Source organism: Ooceraea biroi, chromosome 14, assembly GCF_003672135.1.
Source record: "Ooceraea biroi isolate clonal line C1 chromosome 14, Obir_v5.4, whole genome shotgun sequence".
Classification (NCBI taxonomy): domain Eukaryota; kingdom Metazoa; phylum Arthropoda; class Insecta; order Hymenoptera; family Formicidae; genus Ooceraea; species Ooceraea biroi.
Window position 1 is genome coordinate 7215012 of NC_039519.1, and position 22553 is coordinate 7237564.

Genomic DNA, 22553 nt, shown 5'->3' on the forward strand with positions numbered 1-22553 from the left:
GGTTTGACCGACTTATCTGGCTGACCTTGGGACGCGACCGCGGCATCGCGTTGGTTTCTCGCCGCAGGTTGTGCCACCGTTACGCGCAAAACGTGCCGCGCTTCGTTGACATTATTAAAGATAGAACGCAGCGTTGTAGACGTCGCGATAAGACAACAGAGAGAGAGAGAGAGAGAGAATATGTGCGATATATACTCGATGGGAGGTGGTGTTTTAAATCGACCGTGCAAGTGCGAGGCTATTTATCGAATACAGCGTCATTCAGCGACGCTTCTTCATAACGTTCAGATCGTTAATTAGCTTCAACGTCTTAATTAGCTTATTCCTTCGATGTGCTGCTCGCTATTCGCCTTAGCTGAAAGTTGTACGTAACATAATTTGAGATGCTAACCAAAGTTTCATTCGCAACAACATCATTTGACAAGATCTGAAGTGTAATGAACGAGTAGGCTTAATATCTGACTGGATTTTTCTATTATCCAAGTTATATCTGAAAACATCAATTTGTGTGAGATTTTGGTTTATTTGTCATATTCTACCTTATATTTTTTATTTCTTTATACATACAATATTTTCTATATATTATATTTTTTATTTCACTTAATTTGCATAATATTAAATCTACATTTTGTACTTCTAACGCTTTCTCTTTTATCTCTGTTGACTGGAATGTGAATAGAAAAATATTAAAATTTTCACCCGATTTGTGACAGCTAGTAAAAAGTAAAACAGGGTTATCTAATGTTTTATATATGAGTATCGTATAAACATTAATGCATACCATATTATGTACATACACAAGACTACAAAACACGATGTATATACTTCATATTCAATCTCAAATATGCGACAAAAGATCAAAACACAAGATTCCTCTGGGTCATTTCCGTACCATGTCTCGACTCAAGGTTGTGTAAGTAGAGAATACGTCATGCGTAATCTGGCGAGTCTGCGCTACATCGATGATGTCCATTAACGATACCGCGGTAAACGTTTTTGCCGCAGCAATTTCTTAGCTATTCCTTTATTACTGCATCTTGTAATTGATCTCGACTGGTCAAACAATTGCGTCAATAGATTGTAACAGATATTTATTTGCTATGCTCTTCATCTTCATATCGACGATAAATTAATTATTAAAAGAACTTTCGCACGTATTAGAAATTCATAAATTTATTGTGTTATGAAGTTTTGTATTGATCTGTAATTATAATGTTACATTTTTCAATGTTACATATTAATTTATAATTTGGTATGTTAGAAATTTTTTCTATATCAATGTTAAATAGATAAAGATGATTATTACAGCATAAAACCAAAATTTTTCTTTTGAGTAATAATGTACAAAATTACGAAATGCATACTAATCGCTAAATGTTTTTAACGAACGGAAGAAAAAAATGAACAATTTGAAAATAATATAAACGAATGACTGAATTTGTTAAATGAATCTTGTTCGTATTAAAGTTGTCTCTGAGATCTCACGTGATAAAAAACGTGACGATATAAACTGTTGAAAGCTCGATCGATAATGAAACCTTACGTTGGCACATTGACTATACACTGTAATGAAACGCGCATAACTGTCTACTGTCGAGCCAAATTATGGAAATGAGATATTTAAACTACGACAGGATTTTCCTCATTGAATAACCTATATCAATTACATATTTTAACATACTATCCATTAGATAGTAGTCTTTAGACTAGGAATAAAATAATGCTATTAAACATAAATTAAAAAATAAAATATAGTATCTTTATATAATAATTTCTCTAACGTTAGGTTTGCTGTAATAGTTGATGTAAAATATTAGAAAAATGTTACAATTACGTTGTCTATGGAAAATCAGTTTCACTCTGTTAGAATAGTTTCGACAATTTCTATTTGAATCAATGAACATTAACAAGATATTGACAGACGTAATAAGATAATGTATTTTCAATTATGTTTCAATTATGACGATCGATAAGAGATGAATGTGTAAAAGAAAGATGCAACATGAGTTTTATCTAATTTTTATCCTTTTTTAATTTCTTTGCACACTGGAAGAGAATGATACAGTCCCGTACGTGACATGTGATTTATAACTCAGTGCATTCATCATTCTGAAGAGATGTGTAATAATACAGACGTTTCACATTGTGATAAGCCGGTGGCCTGCGACCAGAGGGCCCCGAAGTGGTGCGTGACAATTGCACGCCATTATCCGGTCGGTAAGAGCGTACGTACGAGAGGGAGAACAGCAAAACGAGCTTTCGGAGGACAGGGAGCCACTCTGCGTTCACTCGGTAGGTAATGAAGCGGGTGAACACAGCTGGTGGTATCTCAGTTTTCTGGGGGCGTTGGCAACCCGTTACCCGACTGGCAAAAGCTTATTCTATCTGGCTGTTCCTCTGTGTGTAGTCCCTGAAAAAAAAATCCGAGGCAGCAAAGAAAGTTTTCTCAAGAAGTTTCCGGTGGGGCGATAAAATCTCGAGTTATCGAGAGATTTTCTTGATGAGTGAAATTCGATTGAAAATTGTACTCATCGAAGGTAAAGTGGTGCATCGTGTTCCACTCATAGACGCGATCCAAGATGTTCGGTATCTAATTGAAGACAATTACCAGCAGCAATGAAAGAAATGGAAAGTCCGACACGCAAGAGGAGGATTAAAGAGATATCAAAATCCGGGAAAAACGTCTGCTATTATATTGGTGTCAACCACTTTCTCTCTCAAGCATTTCACATGAACTTCTTAACGTGATTATTAGAAGGAAAATGTAATTGGAAAAGCGAAAATTTGCCGACATCGCGTGTCCGCAGCGTTGAACACGTTCCAGTCTCTAGTGTCACAAGTTTGTGCGTGGTTTTCGTTGGTACTACGTCCGCTCGTCCGTCTGCGAGCAATAAGGGGCGTGACGACTGGGAAACGAATTATTGATCGGGGCAGCTCGAGACCCCGGAATGAATATAGCCCGGCAACATCGGCAACGCGCAAGTACACATGCACTCGAGTACGATCGGCTCCCAAAGAATCATCGAAACTGTAATTGAAACTCGGGATCATTGTTAAATTGTTATTTTTCTTACTTATCTTAATAATCGAATCGTGACCTTCACTGTTATCATTGTATCACGGATTACCGGCTTAGCGTAAAGTTGTCATTTGAAAAATCACATATTCTCACGAAATGTTAAAGGTTTACTTGTAGTAATCACGTATTGAAAGACGTACGTATTAATTGACAATTCTTTCTTGCAAAAGATTGAAAACTTCAATGAAAGCGAATGGATTTCTCGTGTGTAGCACAAAGATGTTGCATTTTAGCGTTTTCAAAAGCTTTTTAATATCTTCTCTCACAAGATTGATAGATTCTTCTTTTTTCTTTTATTAAAATCCTTGCGCAATATCCTGCCGATTGATTGAACCGTTGGATTAAGAACAGGTTGCTTGACGGGAAACTTGTAGCTCGGATTTCTTCTCGATAAAGTCTCGTTGAGGATGCGGGTCCCGCAAGAAAGTCAGCTGATCGGGATTTAGTGCAGGCGCGTGCGCATGGTGCAACGTTTTCCGATTGGTCGATACCTCGACTAGGACGCGCAAGGTCGTCCGGGCTGTCAAAATCAGCTGACGCCTGGTCGACCAATCAGCTGACGGTTGAGCTTAGAAGAATCCCCCCCAGCGCTGAGTTCAAGCTCGACGCGGATGCTCAATTTTTCGTCGACTTTTCTTCAGATTTATTCGATACGAAAACTTGATTTGCTAGTTAAACGATTGAGTCATTTCTCGATCGTGATCGTGTCAATCACTTACAACGCGAGTAATTGACATTTGTAAATTGTACTTTTAGGTTCTCCTATAATTTTTATAAATGCGTAATAAGTACATACTTTCACGTAGAATATCATTAATTTCTTATTAAGTAATTTTTTTACATTTTGCAATAAATTTTTATCTGTTACATGATTACATATATTTGATATTCTCTCTTGAAATCTTCAGTTCTTTAGACAAAAGAAAAAGAAAGCGTCAACAAAATTCGCTGGTTTTCCAGACATGATATTAATTATACCATATGATTGAGAAAAAACCAATTTTCAATTAAGTTGAACTTTTACGCGACATGGTCCAGTGCTAGTTGCAATCTTGATGTACCTGTATCGCAGACTTTCGTTATAAAAATACGAAACTTGGGTGTCTATTTGTCACATCGAAACGTCATACGTTCCGCGGCAATAAATCGCGCCGTCTCCAGATTATGCGTTCCTACGTGCAAAACACGCCCCGTAGCTATGGGACGGGTATTTCTTCTTTGTGAGTCATGTCAGCCGCCGTTCCACGACCACAAGTCCCTCCTAATACCGCGAGCAGCAGCCCAGGGCCGTGTCGACGTCTACGTGCGCGGTCGAGCCGGCGGAAAATTTAACCGCCACGTCATCCGACGTTACGACGCAACGAGAAAACTTGGGCGGACAAGTAAAACGGTTGCGATACAGTACCGCGTTACGTAAACTCGCGGAGCAGAATTGCGGCATGTTGCATTTTTGGCAACCGACGTGCAAAAACATTTCCTTCTCTTCTTCGTGGAGTACGCGCATCTTCGTGTGCGCGCGTCCATCTGCTATTGGCACGATCGCGACAGATATCACGCGCCGAAAGTGCGCCCCGACGCTGAACGCCGGCTCGCGATATATTCAGAGCGACGTTGCAATCCTACCAGCTTCAACCCTTTGCTTTGGTCCAGATTACTCGTGCCAGGAGGTCTACATTAATTTGGCCGCTTCTCGATTAGACACAAATTCACCGCGATTAAATAGGGTAAAGATGTGTCGAGAAATTACGTAATAATAAGACTTTATAATATTTATAATATTTATAGAGATTATATTTGAATGTGAAAGTTAACAAATATGATTTTAGATATTATTATTATTATCTGTCATCGATACTATGTACAGTAATTTCGAAGCAGTATTGTAATGTTCGATATAAAATTACGCCATGCATGAAATATTAATTTTTGTAATCTCATTTTTGTATTTGGTTTGAAATTTTTTATTGTTGATTTATTTACGTCGATGTAATAAATTTGAATGAAAAGTCTTTTCTTTTGATCAGACTAGATTGCAAGCTACATTTCCCAGCGATTGCGCTGATCCATGAAACGCATCGTGATGCGTACGACTGCAATTTCTAGCGAATTCTCCCGTAGCCTTGTACTTTAGAGGTTGCGAATATATATATATGTACAATCGTGAATACAGGAAGAGAAAAGGAACTATAGTCATCGTCACGTAACACATCTATTGCGCAACCGTACCAGGTTGTGTTTATGAACAGCTGATTTGATTTTTGTGAGTGCACCATCTAAAATGTGTGAATTTCTTTCAAGACTTATTTGCTTATTGATGTTTATGGATATCAAAGCTTGAACAAAGTGTGATTGCGCATATGCAGATCTTGTCAAACTATTCTTCGTGTTCCGCTATCTTGTTTAATACTAAATAACACGTATCTTTGTGTTAGTCCTTTGAGATCTGTTTCATAACTCTAAAAAATCATGTAAAAATTAAATATTCTACAATGATAACTTTTTGTGTGTGTACTTTACAAAGTGCTGTTGCGTCTACAGAAATTTGTTTTTGTATAATTTTTAATATTTGGAAAAGCCTTATTTAATTACGAGCTTCATCATCGAGACGTATGCGTAAAAGCGTCAGCAGGATATTAAACAATATTGGCGTTACAACGTTCGCGAACCGATGCAACGACGACTCGCGTTTACAATCACGAACGTTTAAACTGATGCCGACGTCATTCATTGCAAAAGGGGAGCCGCAATCCGGGTTACTAAATTACGGTACATTAAAATATCTAGTGGTTGAATCAAGCATAACATCTCGTCCTAGTAATCGTGACTGATATTTACGTGACGCATATTTCTAACCATTAATGTGTATTAGATATTATTAGTCTCGCAATTTACGCGATATAATACTTTACCTGTAAAATTCTGTAAAGCAAAATGTTTTATTTTGAAAATAACTATGCTGGATACTAAATTGCTTCTAAATATGCATGTTTCATAACAGATTAATCATTCAAATTTATCAACACTTACAATTTCTAAAACTTTCAACCAATTTTAAAAAAAGAAAAATTTCAATCAACTTTTACATTTATTGAAGTATAATATATTGAAATATAATAAACTATTTCGGAAAGTTAGTAGCTTTTAATATAATATCAATTAATTGGTTGGCATAATCGATCTCATAATTTATCAGATATATAACCGCGTTTTTGACCAAGATTACCAGATTATTTTACAAAAAAAATAATAAATATTTAATCGAAAAGCTTGGAATAGTATAATAGGCTTTTTTAACCTGAATCGAGTTGTAACGTATGAAAGGTGATCGGAAAATGAAGAAAAAAGAGACGCTCGGCACATAATTTCCTTCCCCGATACCACGTGGTGTTTTACCAAGCTGCCGCAGACACTCGCAGCCTCTCCTACCCGGATACGAGCCGCACAGGCTCTCTCCGGTTCCCAGGGGTGACCCAGTTTCGTTTAACCCGTCAGAGTCGGCCCACACCTGGCGAACACCTCCCTCGCGTACACCTACGCGCATTTGCCACGAGCGGTACCTCGTTTGCAATTTTCTCGTTTTCGATATTCTATTATTACGCCATTCGTTCATATCGTTTCGCATTTTAGTATGAAATTATCGATTATGTTGGCCATTCATTTTTCGTCAGCAGGTGTTGGGAAAACAGATATATTTTCCTAACATTTTTCTAATGCCCATTCACGACTATGTTGTATAGTTTGACGTAGTTTTATACAGCTATTTGAATGCCTTTGAAAAATTCTCAGATTTAGGTGAACCACGTGGAATATATTAGATGAAAAAAGACACTTGAAGAGGATATAGACTACTTCGATGAAGCAAATCCTTCTCTTATTCCCTTCTCCGTTTTATTGTAACTATACGCGCGTTCTCGGTGGCAGGATCCAGAAACGCGAGAAACACCCGCATGCTGCATCCATGCATACGCGTCCGTATCCGTAAACTCTCCCGCTGATGCGCGCGCGTGCACCCTCGCCGGGACCGCTCCTGGGAAAAGGTCAGACAGTCAGAGGCTAACCTAGTGACTGGAATTGGGTCAACCCCTGACGGGGACCGTTCTCACGTCCCCACTTTCCCGACACGCGGAAGAGTCCACGTTGCACTCGCGGCCAGTCCAGGTTGCAGGCTTTCGGCTCGACATTCGGATCGGAAGAGTCGAAACCTTGCAGTCGGCCGAAGGTCACTAGCTGTCGTCACTGGAGCACGCAGCTTTTTATCAGGTATCTCTCGATAAATACGAGAGGAACTCGGCGTAATTGTGACATTGACACAAATCTGACGATATCCTTCAATGATGTAATCGATGGTTTCATCATATCAAACAAGAGTCATTGTTTTCTATAGTTTTACAAAGATCAACGATGCAGCTCAAGTCGATGAGAAATGTTGCAATGTTACATTTGTGTGTACATGCGATCGATACAATTGCACACTGATTGATCACAGTGTCTGAATCTTAAATTTGCATTATATCATGCATAAGGTACATTATTAAATTATTTATAACTTGCTCTAAGATTAATAAACTTGATTTTTATTACGTGTATTATTTAAAAGGAGATTCCGTCTGCAAGCAGTAAAAAATTTAACTTAGATTGGAGATTGATCACAATATCAATTGCCTAGTCCAATTTCCATATATTCTAAAAAGGATTAGACCAATGAATCCTTGCAGTTGCACAATCCGCAGACAAATTGGACGATCCCATTTAGATGACGAGCGAAGGTCCTTCTACATTCGCGGTATCAGCTGAAGAGACACCGTCCTTGGTCCTACCTTCCTCACAGATTTCGTCGCCCTTAATGTCACCCAAGGTCGACGGGCACAAGCGCGTCTCTATATCTGCTGCCTACATAGAAGAGAGTAAAAGCTGATTACCTCGGATCGATACGTCCATCCCGCTGCCTCCACGTTCGTCCTCGCAATCCTGATGCTTCCAACCCTCTCTCGCGATGGCGATAAACGTTCTTGTCGTTCTTCACACGAAAAACTTCCGTAATACTTTTCCATCGTTTGATTCTATTTCACGAACTTTCAACTTTTATCTAAATCATCGTACTTTTCACACGCAAACTTTGTGACATCAAGGAAGATTTTCGAAACTTCATTTTACTGTAACTTTCAGGCTGTAAATGATGGATTCTTTATCGTTTTGGTAAAAGCTTTGAGATTTAAGTTACTTCATGGAAATATGACCTTTAAAAAAGGTAACGGATGAGTAGGTCGAAGCGGAAATGCTTTGAGAAATGAGTACCTTGCATTTCTACGAAAGAATTCGATATATTTGACTTGGTCGATTGTGAACGGACTCGTTTCACCATTCTGCGCACGCATGATTTCCAGAAGAATCATAGTGACAAGAGGGAACGTCACGTGTCAAGTAGATTGTCACATAACGGTGACAAAGATCAATCCTCGTGCGATTAAGAGGAATTATAGGGGCACGAGTTCCGGTGCCTCTGCATGGGAGACCTTATTGCTGCATCGTCTATGTACGGATATTGAGCCTTGTAGGTTTGATGTATACCTAATTCAATAATTAAAGAAGATTAAAATGCGATTCAATTTCGAAATTGTCTGAAAATCGCTTGTAAATGAGCTTTCGTTGATTGAAATTGATTTCATACGACACATAAATGTCTCCTCGATTGTTGTTCTTAACGGCGCTAGTATTCTAGTTGACTGCATTATATATCAATAGTTGTTCATATTTTATGAAGCGGTATTTTGCAATATCTGCTTGACTGTTACATCCATTGGCTATAGTCGTTATCAATTGCGAGAATAAATTTAACCTCAATGCGTTCCTTTTATGTTATTTTATAGCTACCGCTTTATATTTTTCTTTGCTTCACATTTTCTCTATTTCTTTGTTATTACCCATCCTACATTTGATCTATTAATTATCAATTATAATGTTCATCTTTAAACTCGTCTTCATCTCTGCAGACTTAAAATATAACTTTATGTTTATTATCTTAGTATCTTAGTATCAATTTATCAAAATATCATTTATCAAAGTATTGTTGCTATTTTGGTTATAATGTTTTATACGTTTTCTGCGTTTCCGATATAAACACTTAATGCAAACATATAAGTAGTCGCAGAGTCTACTTTTGTAGCCGATCACAACTATGCGCACCGACTGCCACGTGTTGCTTCCACCTCCTCGCACCCCTTCGCTTTCACGTCTGTAGTGTACTCGACGTACAAATAGAAAAGTTCCTAATTTCCGGTACCATACATTCCAACAGATGTGATCTGTTTTTATAAAATATCTTGAGGTGCAGTTACAAAATGCAAGAATTATACATTGTTTTTATAAATACATATAAAGCTATGTATTTTTATAAAACAAATACAAAGCTATTTTGAAAAATCTGTTGGAGAAAATCAATATTCTGGCATTGCAATATGTTTCATTATTCACATTAATAGAAATTCAGTTTGTAGTCTTATTCTGTGGAGAAAAATTAATACACTTTTTCTTATTTATTTCTAATATTTTTGTTTCCAATATTAAAACGGGTTCTGTTTTCGCGTGCAAAAGTAAATTCTTTGATGCCATTCCGTATTTGTCTCGATTTTCCCACGAGTTCTTTTTCTGTGCCAACTGCGCAACGCGAGTTGTCGACTAGCCAAATGTTTGCATTTTCGATATCGCGGTTCATTGTGCTGTGCGATAATCATAATCAATTTATCAAAAGATCAGAATTCATCCCAATCGATCGAACGTTCTAATCGCTTCTATTTTGCGTTACTGTCGAAAGTGCTTTTGATCATCCAAGCCCGTACTGTACGATCAATTAATTAGCGTTTACGCTGTGCTTAAACCGTACAATACTACGGTAAGCTGAGAATATTATTTTCATTATGCGCGCCGTATCGAGTGACGTGTAATCGTGGAACATGTAACACGTACACATATGGCTGTGATTACGCAAGAATGATGTTTAATCGCTCGGTCTGACTAATGCGTCTATCTTCCACTCACGCATCTTTTACTGCATCGTCTGCGCGAGTAGCCGTAATAAAAGCGATTTTGCGAGTCTCGATGACAGGTCAACAGATCAAAATATGTAATAATAAAGCTCCCGAAATAATATCAGGCGCAACGCACGATTAATTCGGCAGGAGATTAAACGGCGCGTTGTTTTCATTTTCTTCCTTTCTCGTTTTTTGTTTTTTTTTGCTATTTTTGATCTTACGTCATCAATGCAGCATTGTGACATAATTTTTATCGAGAGATGCGATATGAGAACGAGAATAGCGTGTAATAATTAGCCACAGGAATGTGTAACGTGTAAACTAACTCGGCGGCGAGCACTTATCGCAAAGTACGTCAAACGTAGAGTTTACTTCGGCCTCTTCTTACATAATCAGTGCTCGCGTTTGGCGGTCGACCGCCATGTTACCACCTCTCTCTCTCTCTCTCTCGCTCTCGCTCTCGTTCTCATCGAGTAGTAGGAGGGTTCCTGGTTCTCAACGATAATCGACTCTCGAGCATGCTCGTGCGCGTGTGTAGGTGGCGTAGAAGGATGAGGTATCATCAGGGGTGGTGGTGATGGAAGGGAGTACGAGAGGAGGAGGAGGAGGAGAGGGCAAAGGTGCCTCGTCGACCCCTCCGCGACGCACCGGTCGCGCGAACGCGAGTGGGGAGCGGCCGACCGACCGCAGGAACGACCGTGGAGGGGCAAGGGGGAGGAAGGGAGAAGGAGGGGAGGAGGAGGGGCAGTCCAGGGGTGCCGCGACGGGGACGAACGGGCCGCGATCGAGAAAACGGTGCAGGCAGCGTGCGCGCAGGTGCGCTCGCTGCCTGCTCAATTCCCTGCATGGTGTGTTGTGTGTGTCCCGCCGTGTCCGCTGAGATGCGAGCCTTAAAGGTTCTATTGCGTTCGCACCGTGCCGAGGGCGACGGAGCGGCACGCCGCGTCGTGTCGCGTTTTAGTGGTGACAAAAGTGACGACTCAAGACGACGATGACGACGGCGGCAGCAGCGGCGGCGACGATTGCCACTGCCAACGACGTGTAGTTGTGGTAGTAGTAGTAGTAGTAATAGTAGTAGTAGCGGCAGTAGTAGTAGTAACAACAGTGACAGTGTGCAACGGCGAAATTGGTAGTGGTAACGGTCTAAGATTAAGTCGGCCCAGGTTCTCAGCAACCCAAGCACCTGCCTGTGCCAAGGGAGAGACGCATGCTCCCGCTTCTTCTCGTCGTCCCTCACGCTCACCTGTCGCAGCGTCTTCTTTTCTTCTTTTTCAGTCGTTGCAGCGTGTCCTCCAAGGACGCGCTTTGTCAGAATACCTCGGAGAGTAACACACTTGTTTACGTAAGCTATGCCTCGTGCATAGATAGATATTGTTTGTATCGACATTGAGACCAACTCATCATCTGCATCGATGCGACGATCCGCTTTCAAGTATTTTTCTCCCACCGCGCCGTTCCGATAAAAAATTGATTAATTCTTCTCTAGATTCAATAATAGTCGTGAGTTTCTATTTTAAATAGCCGTAATCTCAATCGTAGAAAATCGTTGTACGTTATAGAGGAAGCTCCATTGACATCTATTTTTCCGCCTTAGAAATTTTTTTGTCACATGTCACTTGATATTAATTTTTACGATGTGTGAAATGAGATTTTGCCATGGCGAAACATCTCTTATAATGCACTGATTCTTCTAATTCCTTATACTTAATCATGAATAATCATATGCATGTTCACATTGCATAACCGTCAAGTAACTCTAAAACACTACAGTTTTTATTGTAACGCAAGATTACATGTTGCACTTTATCAAAACTGCAAAACTCTTTGGAACTTTTTATATACAATTGCAGAAAAATTTGTAATATATTATATATATTACAAATTTATATATATATAATATAATACTTATGTAGTGCATTAAATCTGACAGTCATCTACCGATAAATCATCCGCGTAAACAATGATATTACATAAAAAATAAGCCCTTTTTTGACGTGCTTCTAAATAATTGTTAGTTTTTCCCATGCGTGACAATATGATAAACATGACGGAGAAAGAATAAAACAATATTAACGATTTAACATGAAAAGATTGTTTTGGCTCTAATAGAAATATGAGGCGCGATGACTAGCATTCTTACGATGTTACATTATTACGACGTACTTGATTAGGCACGAAAGTGCACGTGCGTGCGTGGCGGCATGCGCTCGATAATTAGCCGTAATTATACGCGCGGCTATGACGAAGGTCGCCAGTTGGTCCGCGGGAACTCACGCGCGAGTGCAGGCCGATTATTGGACGCGTCCATCCCGCGGGTCGACGCGCGGAATCGATGAAGTGACCCATATCCCGGAGTTCTGATGGATCAATCTAAAATCCGCGAATAAGAAAGGAAGAAGCGATATTCTGGAAACGATAGATATCAATTATTATAATCAAATTTGTCGTTTATGTGGGGGGGAGGTGTGCGTATGGACGTAGGTGTGTGTGTTTAGTTGGATAGGCAAATCTGGATACTCGAGATAATACTCGAACATGACGATAATAAATCGTAATAATAGTAGAACGAACTCGATTTATCCTGATTTGATTTTATTATAATATCTGATATTGCGGTAATTATTAAATTACATGTTCCAATTTGTTACAATTTTCTCGTTCTTGCAAGTTACAATATTGTTTTTTAACATGTCTTTGTGAATTATGCTTAATATACTTTTGGAGGTTTTTAATTTCTTAGAATATAAAATATCGTTTATTCTATTACCTAATTTTTTTTTTAATTACATGTATAATAATAAAGTAATAGCGTTGTCGTGTTCTTCGCTGTCTATTTGTCCTCTTCGCTCCAATTCTCCAATTCTATCTTTTTATGGACATTAATCTATCATGACGAAGCGAAGATTAAGCGTAATTTGTAATAAACAGTCCTGAAAAGATATTTTTATGAGAAATATTAAGAAAGAAAGGCTTCTCTCATAAATTTCACGCAATTTGCATAAAATTTCGTGCTCAGAAGTATAAACAATAAATGCTTGATACAATCATTCAAGTCAAATTCGATGAATGAAAATTCAAATTTGTCGTCGATGATGCAAAACAGAATGGCCGGCAATTGGCAATCGGAATTAATTTCACGCAAACCGATCTAGCGTTATCCACGACTCGAGCGATAAAGCGAATCGAGCTGCGCTCCATGCCGGTTGAGCTCAATAACGAGTTTCGTTTAATTAATCGGCTGCTAGGGTGAGGATTAGCCCGCGCTAATCCCACGGGCGGTCTACTATACATTTTCGAGTGAGAACATGATATTGCAACTGTAGATTGTTCTATCGACATGTATCAGAAATATTATTTCGCTTATTTTGATTTTACTCAAAACTGGGTTTTTAGTTAAGATTATTATAGTAAAATAAATTCAAGAATTCAACAAATCGAAATTAGAAGCTGTGAGAGGGGAAACAGAATAATTGTACAATTTACGTGAAAACCACTAGGACAGAATCAATAGGAAAAAGAGGAATGTTCTAAAGGAATGAAATATTGTCGACTACAAAAATAGCAGTTCAATGCGACACTCAAAGGTCACCCCCGATGGCCAGGCAGGCCGCCGGAGTACTACTCGTCGAGCCAAGTAACCCTGGGCTTTTTCGCAACCCCGATAATAACGAGAGCAACCCCGGCGTTGGCGCGACACTTGTGCCTTGGCTTTGCGAGAGAGAGACCGAGAGCGTTTTGGAGTTACGTTAGGTATAGGTAGAGCAACGGTGCGTGTATACGCCGTGGCCCAGCGCCACGCATCTTGGCACGACTTTTTCGGCCACGCGATTGCATAATCGCGCCCGGCCATCGCGAGCGCAACGTGCGGTCCCGTCCGCGTAGTCGCGCCTAGTTCACCGTGCGGTCTCGCCGCGGTCTTTTTTCCTCGTCCCGAGCAGCGCGAGCCCCCTCGCATAGTTATAGATAGTACACCATTGAGAACATGTTCGCGCCGACGAACTCTCGGTCTACACATCGCGGTCGCGATTCGATTCCGTTGGATCGTTGACGAAAAATGTCCAGTACAGCATAAATTTGGAATTATGTCGCGTCTTGGGAAGAAGAATGTGTTATCGCCGAGAATATCTAAATTCTCAAGGTCGATCGGTGCTGTATTGTCGTAGTTCATTAAATTCAAGTTAACGATTAAGATTTTATTTTCAAGTGATAGTGTGAATGTTGCTCGCCAAGACGAGTCACGTAGATATTCGTTATTTTAATCTGCGCATTTTCTATTTTTTCTAATTTATTTTTGTTGCAATTTTGACATTTTCCTTTATCCGTGGAACTTCTTTGTCCAAGGTGCGACATATAACGATGACGGATACTCCGCGACTGCGGCATATACGTTCGACAAAGTTTTAAACAGTGTACTAAAAAGATTAAAGAAGGTTTAAGCGAGAAAACATCTTCTTGCGAGTGCTCGACGTGATTGATACCGGGGAAACGTGAATTTAGTTTCTTGTTTGTCGGCTCCGCGGGTCGCATAATTGATTGATATTGTCTTTGTTTTGTACCGTGGTTATCGTCCACGTATATATTATCTTCAAAAAAGGAACTGCGTGCCATTACCATTAACGGCGTTGTGACGTAATGACGATCGAAGGATCCGCCATACCGATCTGACTGGATCTATAGAAGCCACGCCGTGATGGCACGGCAGAATCGATCGTTAAGCTCGTTTAACGGCAAAGTGGCCCAATTACTGCTTCACAACGCCGACGTCGCTTTGAATTTCCACCACGTGTTTGTCACCGTTGTTTTGCTCGTTTTTTCTTCATATCTTTTCGGATGTCCTCCTCTGACCAATCTCACATCCACGTTAATCAATTTGCCTCTACTATGATCTTGAAAGCTCATCTGAAGGTCCTGGAAATTGAATAGACACGTATTGAAATCAGGGATGCGGACTTTAAAAACTGAGTTTTTAAAGAGCATTTGTCTCGGAAGGTTCACTTGATTAACACGTGCAGTGCCCTACTGAAAGCAAGTGTGATTTCTCGTAGTAAAGATTATTTAGTTCAAATTCGTAGTTGGTCTTTCAATATCTTGTTCATAAAACATTTGCATAAAATCTAATAGTTGGATTTTCATGAAAAAATCGAGTTTGGCACACGCGTTCAGTACAGAGCAGAAAGGCAGCTGGGCACACATACGCGCACGCACACGGATTGTATAATGGTTGCTGGTGCGATTGGCAATCGTCGGGCCGTTTCTACTTCGCTGCTACTTAGGCTAGCGCTGCAGTTAGTGGCCCGCGCCTCCTGCTCTAGGCCAGGTTTAGTCGCGAGCCGCTCTAGTCGGCGCTTGGCCGTCGCGCGTGTAGCTCGCGAGTCGCGTGGCCCTCTCGCACGCGATATATAGGTCGTGCAGTATTATTTTCGCACTTTCCGACACGTTGTTATCGGGGCGACGCCAATCCTCATCGTTCGCACCTCGCAAATCCTCTGCTTTACGAGCGGAGTACATCGATCGCGCTAACGCCAGTAGAAATAACGCGACAAGTCGAGATTATCCTCGGGATCGTGATTACATCACGCACGGTAGGCGTCGTCTCTACGTTTCCACGGAGAATTCACGTAAATCCGATCACTAAGGCGATGTCTCTCTTTCATTTTCTTCTCTTCGAATCGATCTCAAACTGCTCGGCAGTTTCTTTCAGCGCTTCGCGGTTGATTTTCTAGTACGTTTGACGTTACAGATCGGATCGCGCGAATGTAAATCGATCGCGCGTGAGCGCGCTACTCGCCGAGATCGATTTCCATTCCGAGCGGAGATTTACTTGACGTGATAAATTCCGCGCGCACGGTCCAAGGTCGTGATTGTGTAACTCCGCTGTGTTCTAGAGCAGCCCAATCGCATTACGTTCGCAATTGTCTTCCCCGACTTTCGATACGAATGAAGGCGGTGGCAGCAGACATACGAGAATTACTCGCGATGCACTTCGCTACGAAACAACCAGTTGTTCCTCAGAGTTTGTCGGGCGACTTTCGGAGTTTTCGCATTCTGTCGCGAGCGGTCGGGGATATCCTCGGTGCGGTTTCTCGACTCTCTTCTCGTGATTCAACGACGTCGACTTCGATTACGCGCGGAGCCGGTCAAACGGATTTATCCGTGTCGTGTCGAGATAATTTTGGATCCCGCGCAATGCACCTGTTGCGGGGCTAGGCAAGGTCACGCGTCGGGCATGATTGTGCAATCCGCAACCGCCACGGCGTCTAAAACGACCGACGATCGACTGCATTCGGCGACCGACCCGCCTGCCCCCCGCCCCTCCCCTCCCCTCCCCTTCCCTCCTCCACGGGCGTCTACGATGCAGTTGCAATCGCGGTGCCGCAGTTGCCGCTAGTTAATCACGGCGTATGATCGATGTCGACACTGCCGCTGCGCTGCGGTCTCCGCTCTCTCTTTCCTTCTCTCTTCATTCGGGACGGGATCGTCTCAAAGTGTTGCACCCGCATCCAGCGGTACTCCTGTCATCTCAGGCGCCATCTTTTCCGTTTCGACCGTGTCTCGCGATCTCCGAAAGTCGACGGTTGAATAACGTCGTCTCTCTTCCGCGATCGTGTTACAGCGTTGCGCGAGATTGGTGTATTTATTCGTGGTGCACGTTGCGCGCGCATGCGCACGCGATCGGCGCGGTTGATAGTTTCGCGAACTTGTGAAATTCGTACTAATCTCGATCTTCGGTTTCTTTTCCCTTTTGATTCTGTTTTTCTTTTGTGGCCTAAAAATAAAGATTTGATTTTCTGATTCCAAACCGCGGAATGAGATTGATCGCTTCCGCGGCATTGAATGTTGTAATGCCACTTTTTGCACTAATAGAGACTTTCAAAGGATTGCTTCGGTGCAATACGAATCGCGATACGATCGTTCAAAAAATCGAAGATGAATAAGAAGTTCGTTCAACTGAAATAACGTGTGTAATATCGTACAACATGATCGTGATTTCGTGAACATGATCGAGGTAGAAATGTAGTCCAGTGGATAGATTGACTTATCTATTTATCGTAAGATGTGTATTGAGATATGTTAAATCCGACCAAACGAAATTTGAGATTGCGAGATTGTAAATCGATTGAATCTAAAATTTGTTTGAATAAATAAGACTTTCGAATAATTATAATATCAATAAATTGTACGTTTATTATTGTTGCGAAAAAAACATAATTAAATTTGCAGACAACATACAAAAGTAACAGATTTATAAAAACTACATACGATATGACTAATTACGTCATCCGACTTTCTCTTTTTTCTAAAATAGAACAGAAAAGTATCTGTTTAGTTTACGATAATCACGATAATAATATCGCGCTTGGCAATTACCTCGAGAAGTTAATTAAATTCGAGATAACAAAATATTCATAAAACTTGGGGGAAATTGTCGTTTTGTACATCGGCGGCTTGTAGCGTCCTTGAGTCGCATCGATCGCGCCTATGAAAGACTTAGCTGTCTAAAACCATTGAAAGAAGACGCAGAGTTTCGCTACGATATTAACAGATCGTTCTTAGCAAAAGCGAGCGAGCGAGTCATGCGTCCCGACGCCAGAGCGTCGTGGCACCGGGGACACTGACTACTATTATTAGCAGCGTCGTCCTCTTCTCATTTCGCGCTTCGAGAGGGAAAATAGCATCAGCTGACATCCTTCTGGAAAGACACAGTGCGGCCTTATCTCATCGCGTCGCCGAGTTTTTGCTACCGTTGCGTCTTGAAGTAATTGGATGAAAATTTACACAGTGACCGCTGAATTAATCGAGTTGTATCGTCTCGAGCGTGATATTTAATGATATCGATATCATTAACATCGTACACAAGTCTCTTTCGATCGCGTCGTGAAGCGAAGAGTTAATTACATGTTGAATAATCGCGTGACTCAAATGTCGTTGCATAAGTGTTTACACTTTTAACACGCACAATTGTGAATTGTGATGAAATTCAATTATTATTCTCTAATGCTTCTACGTTAACATTCAAAACGGAACATTTGCAGCGAGAGAGAGAGTAACGTTGGAAGAGCAGAGAAAAAGGAGGGATAAAGGGGTAACACAAAGTGCAAAGATTAACGTACGAAAAGAAAAATATGAGAGCGAAACGAGCGGAAGCGAGCCAATTCGAGATTACAGGGCAGTTGGGGCTCGTGCCAGATGCGCGTTTACACGGGCCCTGAATGCTGTAAATGCACTATCTGGTACGACATCTCTTCTGTCGCCATCAGCGACCAACGTCAGCTTTTTAGTACTGTAATACATAGATAAGTGTACATGAATAAAGAGTACCATCAATATTTTTGATATATTTGCGGAATACTTGTTGCGAGAGCAATACCAGAAAAAGCATCAGAAAAATTGCTTTTCTAATTATTTTGCAATTTATTATAGAATTGTTGCGCTGTATATACATTAATATATATTATAATACATGTATATTTTCGTGGAAATACTGTTTTCTTTTATATGAAATTTCAAGAGAGTGCGCATTGTTAGTATTAGATCAAAAGAATTTAAATCAGGGATAGAAAATTCTAAAATGTCTTAAAGTTTGAATTTGAGTGCAATAAAAAATTAGTACTGAAATTGGTTAAGGTTTCAGTTCTAAACAAAATTGTTACTTCCCAAAATTAGATTAAATTTCCGAATTGTTATTAACTTGAAGTTTTTTAAAACGATTTTCAGGATTTTTTACAATTCAATTATGTTTTCTATTTCTTATTTAAATATTATTATTTAACGAAGTTACCATTGATATCATGGAACGTATGCGATAAAATTTGAATTTTTTTCTCTAGAACTTGTAAGAATGGCAAACGTGAGAAAGTTTCATTTTTCTTAATAATTTCTTTTATACATTCTAATCGTTACAAGTATAATTGTATTGGTAATAATAAAACGACAGACATGTTAAGGTTATTATTCATGACAATCTCGACCGTTTGCCATTTGTATTGCGTAAATTCCGAATGCTTGGCGAATGAGCGATGTGTGAATTAGCATGTGAGATTGCTCGATAATACATAATTGATGGCAATGTAGAAAGTAATTCTATTCGAGAGACTTTTTCTCAAAGTATGGGCATAATATGCGTGGCGCGATCAATAAATTTCGCTGCCAAAAGAACTAGCTAATATCGCTGTGTCTCCTTTCCATTGCGAAACATCAATTCCGCAGCAGGGATGCATCCGTGCGACTGAACGCATGCTGCGTCAACAAATATTTTTTTCGTGCGATATCATCAGCAATGATGGCTCCTATGAATAGATATGTAATAAAGGTCGATCGTCCGTGACGAGGGATTTTTACTGCAGGAATACGTGTTACAGCCTATACTTGTTTCATATAACAAGACCTGGCACATACAATTTATGCGCATACATATATACATGCACACATATGCAACGTTGCTTATACATAGAATCATATATTGTATCTCGAATGGCAATAAAAATCATCTAATGCGTTCTTCATTTAATTTCACCAGCGCCTTTATTAGTGATTAATTTATATAGATAAGAACAAGTTTCAACATCTCTCGAACATCCTTTTTTTCTGTAGAAAGACGTTCTATGAACATGAGTAAAAGGATTATATAGTAATTACTTAATGTATCATATTTTATCTTTTATCAAAATTTTCATACATTGCGTACATTTTTAATTTTAAAAGATTGTTAAAAGTAATAATACGTTTTAATAAGAATTAAGCTGATCTGTAGTTGAAATTTAATAATTTTAATCAAGGACACTTGTTGTTTTCACTTCATTTACTTCACTCATCTTATATCGATCTTTTACCAGCGTTATCGATCACGTTTGATGGATGTATGGATATAAAAAGAAATACAAGTTGTCAAATCATCTATCACGTTATAAGTGTCCTAATCGCTTCAGAAAAAACATTTTGTGAATATACATAATAGGACAAGTAAGTTTTATTGAATTTTGTTGATACAGATACCTAAAGTGTCGTACATAAAAATAAATCTTTAATCAAACACACTTTAAACGTATGTTATTTATTAAGAATATAATATGAAAAGAAGTTGTTAGAATAAAATATATATAGAGAAATTGAGTACGTTAAATAAGATTCTTCATATTCTTGCATTCTAATTTCTAATAGTAATTTTGAGGCATCAGAACACAAAGAACTCTTTTGCTTTTATCATTAAAATATATTCCAATAAAAATTCAAATTGAATTTGGATAATACGCGCATTTCGTTGTCCTTTAATAATGTGTATATTTAGCAAAGCTGTTACGTAGGATATAAAGATACGGCATAAGACAGTATAAGACTATTACAAATGTATATATATGATATATATGCGAGAAGAGAGTGCGACGAAGGAAAGCGAGAGAGGGCGAGCGAAGTGAAGCCAGCGCGCAAGCGGAAGCTTGAAATACTTGGTTAAAAATAATTGACTCTTATAGGGGCGGGAGTACCTCTTAGAGCCAGAGATTCGTCAAAGGCAAGGTCAATCGATAGGAAAACTTCGTGAACACGTGCAGTCGTATGTGTATCCCCCCGTCGATATTCGTATTTTCCTCTCGCTTATTTCGTAAGTCGCGGCAATTTGGAATTTGGATCGGACGCTTTCGCGTGTAAGTATGTATAATAATCAGTTTCCCAGAATATATCAGCGATTTCGTTAATTTCACGAAAGTAATTATATGATGTGCAACAAAATATGTAAATAAAATATGTATTAATAAATTGACGAAAATATTCGGAAACTACTCGGATGCTTTTGCTGTAAACAATGAATATTTCATACGTGTGCATATGGAGATAATTTTTTGCTTTAATTGCAACAATTACAAAAGCAATGAATTGCCAGGAGATAAAAGAAATTTGTCGCACTGTGAAACATTTATGGTCTTAGTATTTAATTGAAAAATATAATCGTATCAAATTAAAACTATGCTATCCTATCCTGCTCGTTTTATATCATAATATTGTTTTAATATATCAAATATCGTTATATTGTATCGCTTTAGTACATGTTAATATTGAATTTGTATCGAGAATTTATTTTCAATTGAACTTAATAATCTTCCTTACAATTACATAATTAATTTTAAGCAGTTATGTTACTAAAGCTAATCTCAAAGGCTTGGCTTCCGATATATGAATATATCCATATTATAGAAATAAGGATGCGCAGCATGAAGAAGTCAACTATTGATTCGTCAAGCTGGAGAACGAAGCAATTGAAGAATCTTCAACAGGATTGAACGTACACTTTTCTTAATCGTTTAAAGGAGTAACTTCCTTTAGCGATCGGCGTGTTGGCAGTGTGGTTAGCTGGTTGTGTGGATAATCCATATACACGACCGCTATCGGCACTGCAATTATGACGATCGCAGATCTGCAACCAGGAGAGGAATAATATCATTGTCTCGATACGAATAATTTTATTCCTGAAACACGAAAAAAGACTCGCGATCACTCGATACTGAATTAAAGAGTATGAGAATCTTCATTTATTGCACAAGTTCTTTATTTCCTGTCGCGAAAATATTTCATTGTTATCATATGTATAATTAATTCACAAAGATACGCAACTGATTGTACAAGAATATTTACAATTGTTATACGTATATGTTATTTTTGAAATTGCCATTGTCATGCTTACTGCAAATTGCAGTCTGCAATGTAATAAAATTACTTTCATCAAACTTTTTTCCAGATAACGCAAACTTACATCTGTGTTCTTCTCTTTACTTACAGATCAGCCTATGTATCTTTTGGAGGTCTATTGATGAGGCTACAGGGCGATGCGAACAATCTGCATGGTTTCGAGATAGATCAACATATGTACCTGCTGATGAAGAAACTTGCATTTTAATATTTCCATCATTCGCACTAGCCATCGATTTTTTCGGAGAATTCCTCTATTAAATATATCTATCCTTGCAGAAACTCACATTTTTGTATCATAAATATGTATACTTGACTATGTACAAATGATACCAATAAGAATTGTCGTTTTGCTATTTTCTACAAAAATTATAACGTGTTATTCTTTTCATAGAGATTTTTCGTAGATTTATTTATGTAATTTAATGACATGTAATTCAATTACATATCAAACAAACTGCAATCTATTGCAATTTATGTCGGTAACAAATTGTAACCTGTATAATCGAAATCAAATTTTGATCTCTTTCAATAGAATATTTCGTTGCAATTTTTCTTTTTATAAAGTAAAGAAATAGCTGACTTAATCTTTACTCAGGATGAACCTGGGATTCCCAAGATACGAATTCGGCACTTATCACTGACTCGCTCTACTGTCATGATTACTGTTAAGTGACAGTGATTAAGACAAATAAAAGTATTTTTCTATATTGAAAAATCTTCATTTATTAACTCTTGTTGCATCAAGCACCATTGCGCAATAGTAA

At 39.1% G+C, this 22553-nt stretch overlaps 1 protein-coding gene and 1 long non-coding RNA gene across 5 annotated transcripts in view; one reads left to right on the forward strand and one right to left on the reverse strand.

The window, feature by feature from the left end:
- LOC105282978 (DNA-directed RNA polymerases I, II, and III subunit RPABC3) overlaps positions 1-22155 on the forward strand; it is a 49734-nt gene extending 27579 nt beyond the window's left edge. For all 4 annotated transcript variants that reach the window (XM_011345338.3, XM_011345340.3, XM_020032871.2 and 1 more), the window contains exon 4: positions 21877-22155. In XM_011345338.3, the coding sequence (XP_011343640.1) occupies positions 21877-21994 (118 nt within the window). In that variant the 3' untranslated portion in view covers positions 21995-22155. The remainder of the gene's footprint in view (positions 1-21876) is intronic.
- Positions 1549-21895, reverse strand: LOC105282977. Its single transcript, XR_894608.3, has 2 exons — positions 14719-21895; positions 1549-13037 (listed from the first exon to the last, which is right to left on the reverse strand). It is a non-coding gene; the product is annotated as an uncharacterized LOC105282977 (long non-coding RNA).
- Positions 22156-22553: the final 398 nt, after the last annotated feature.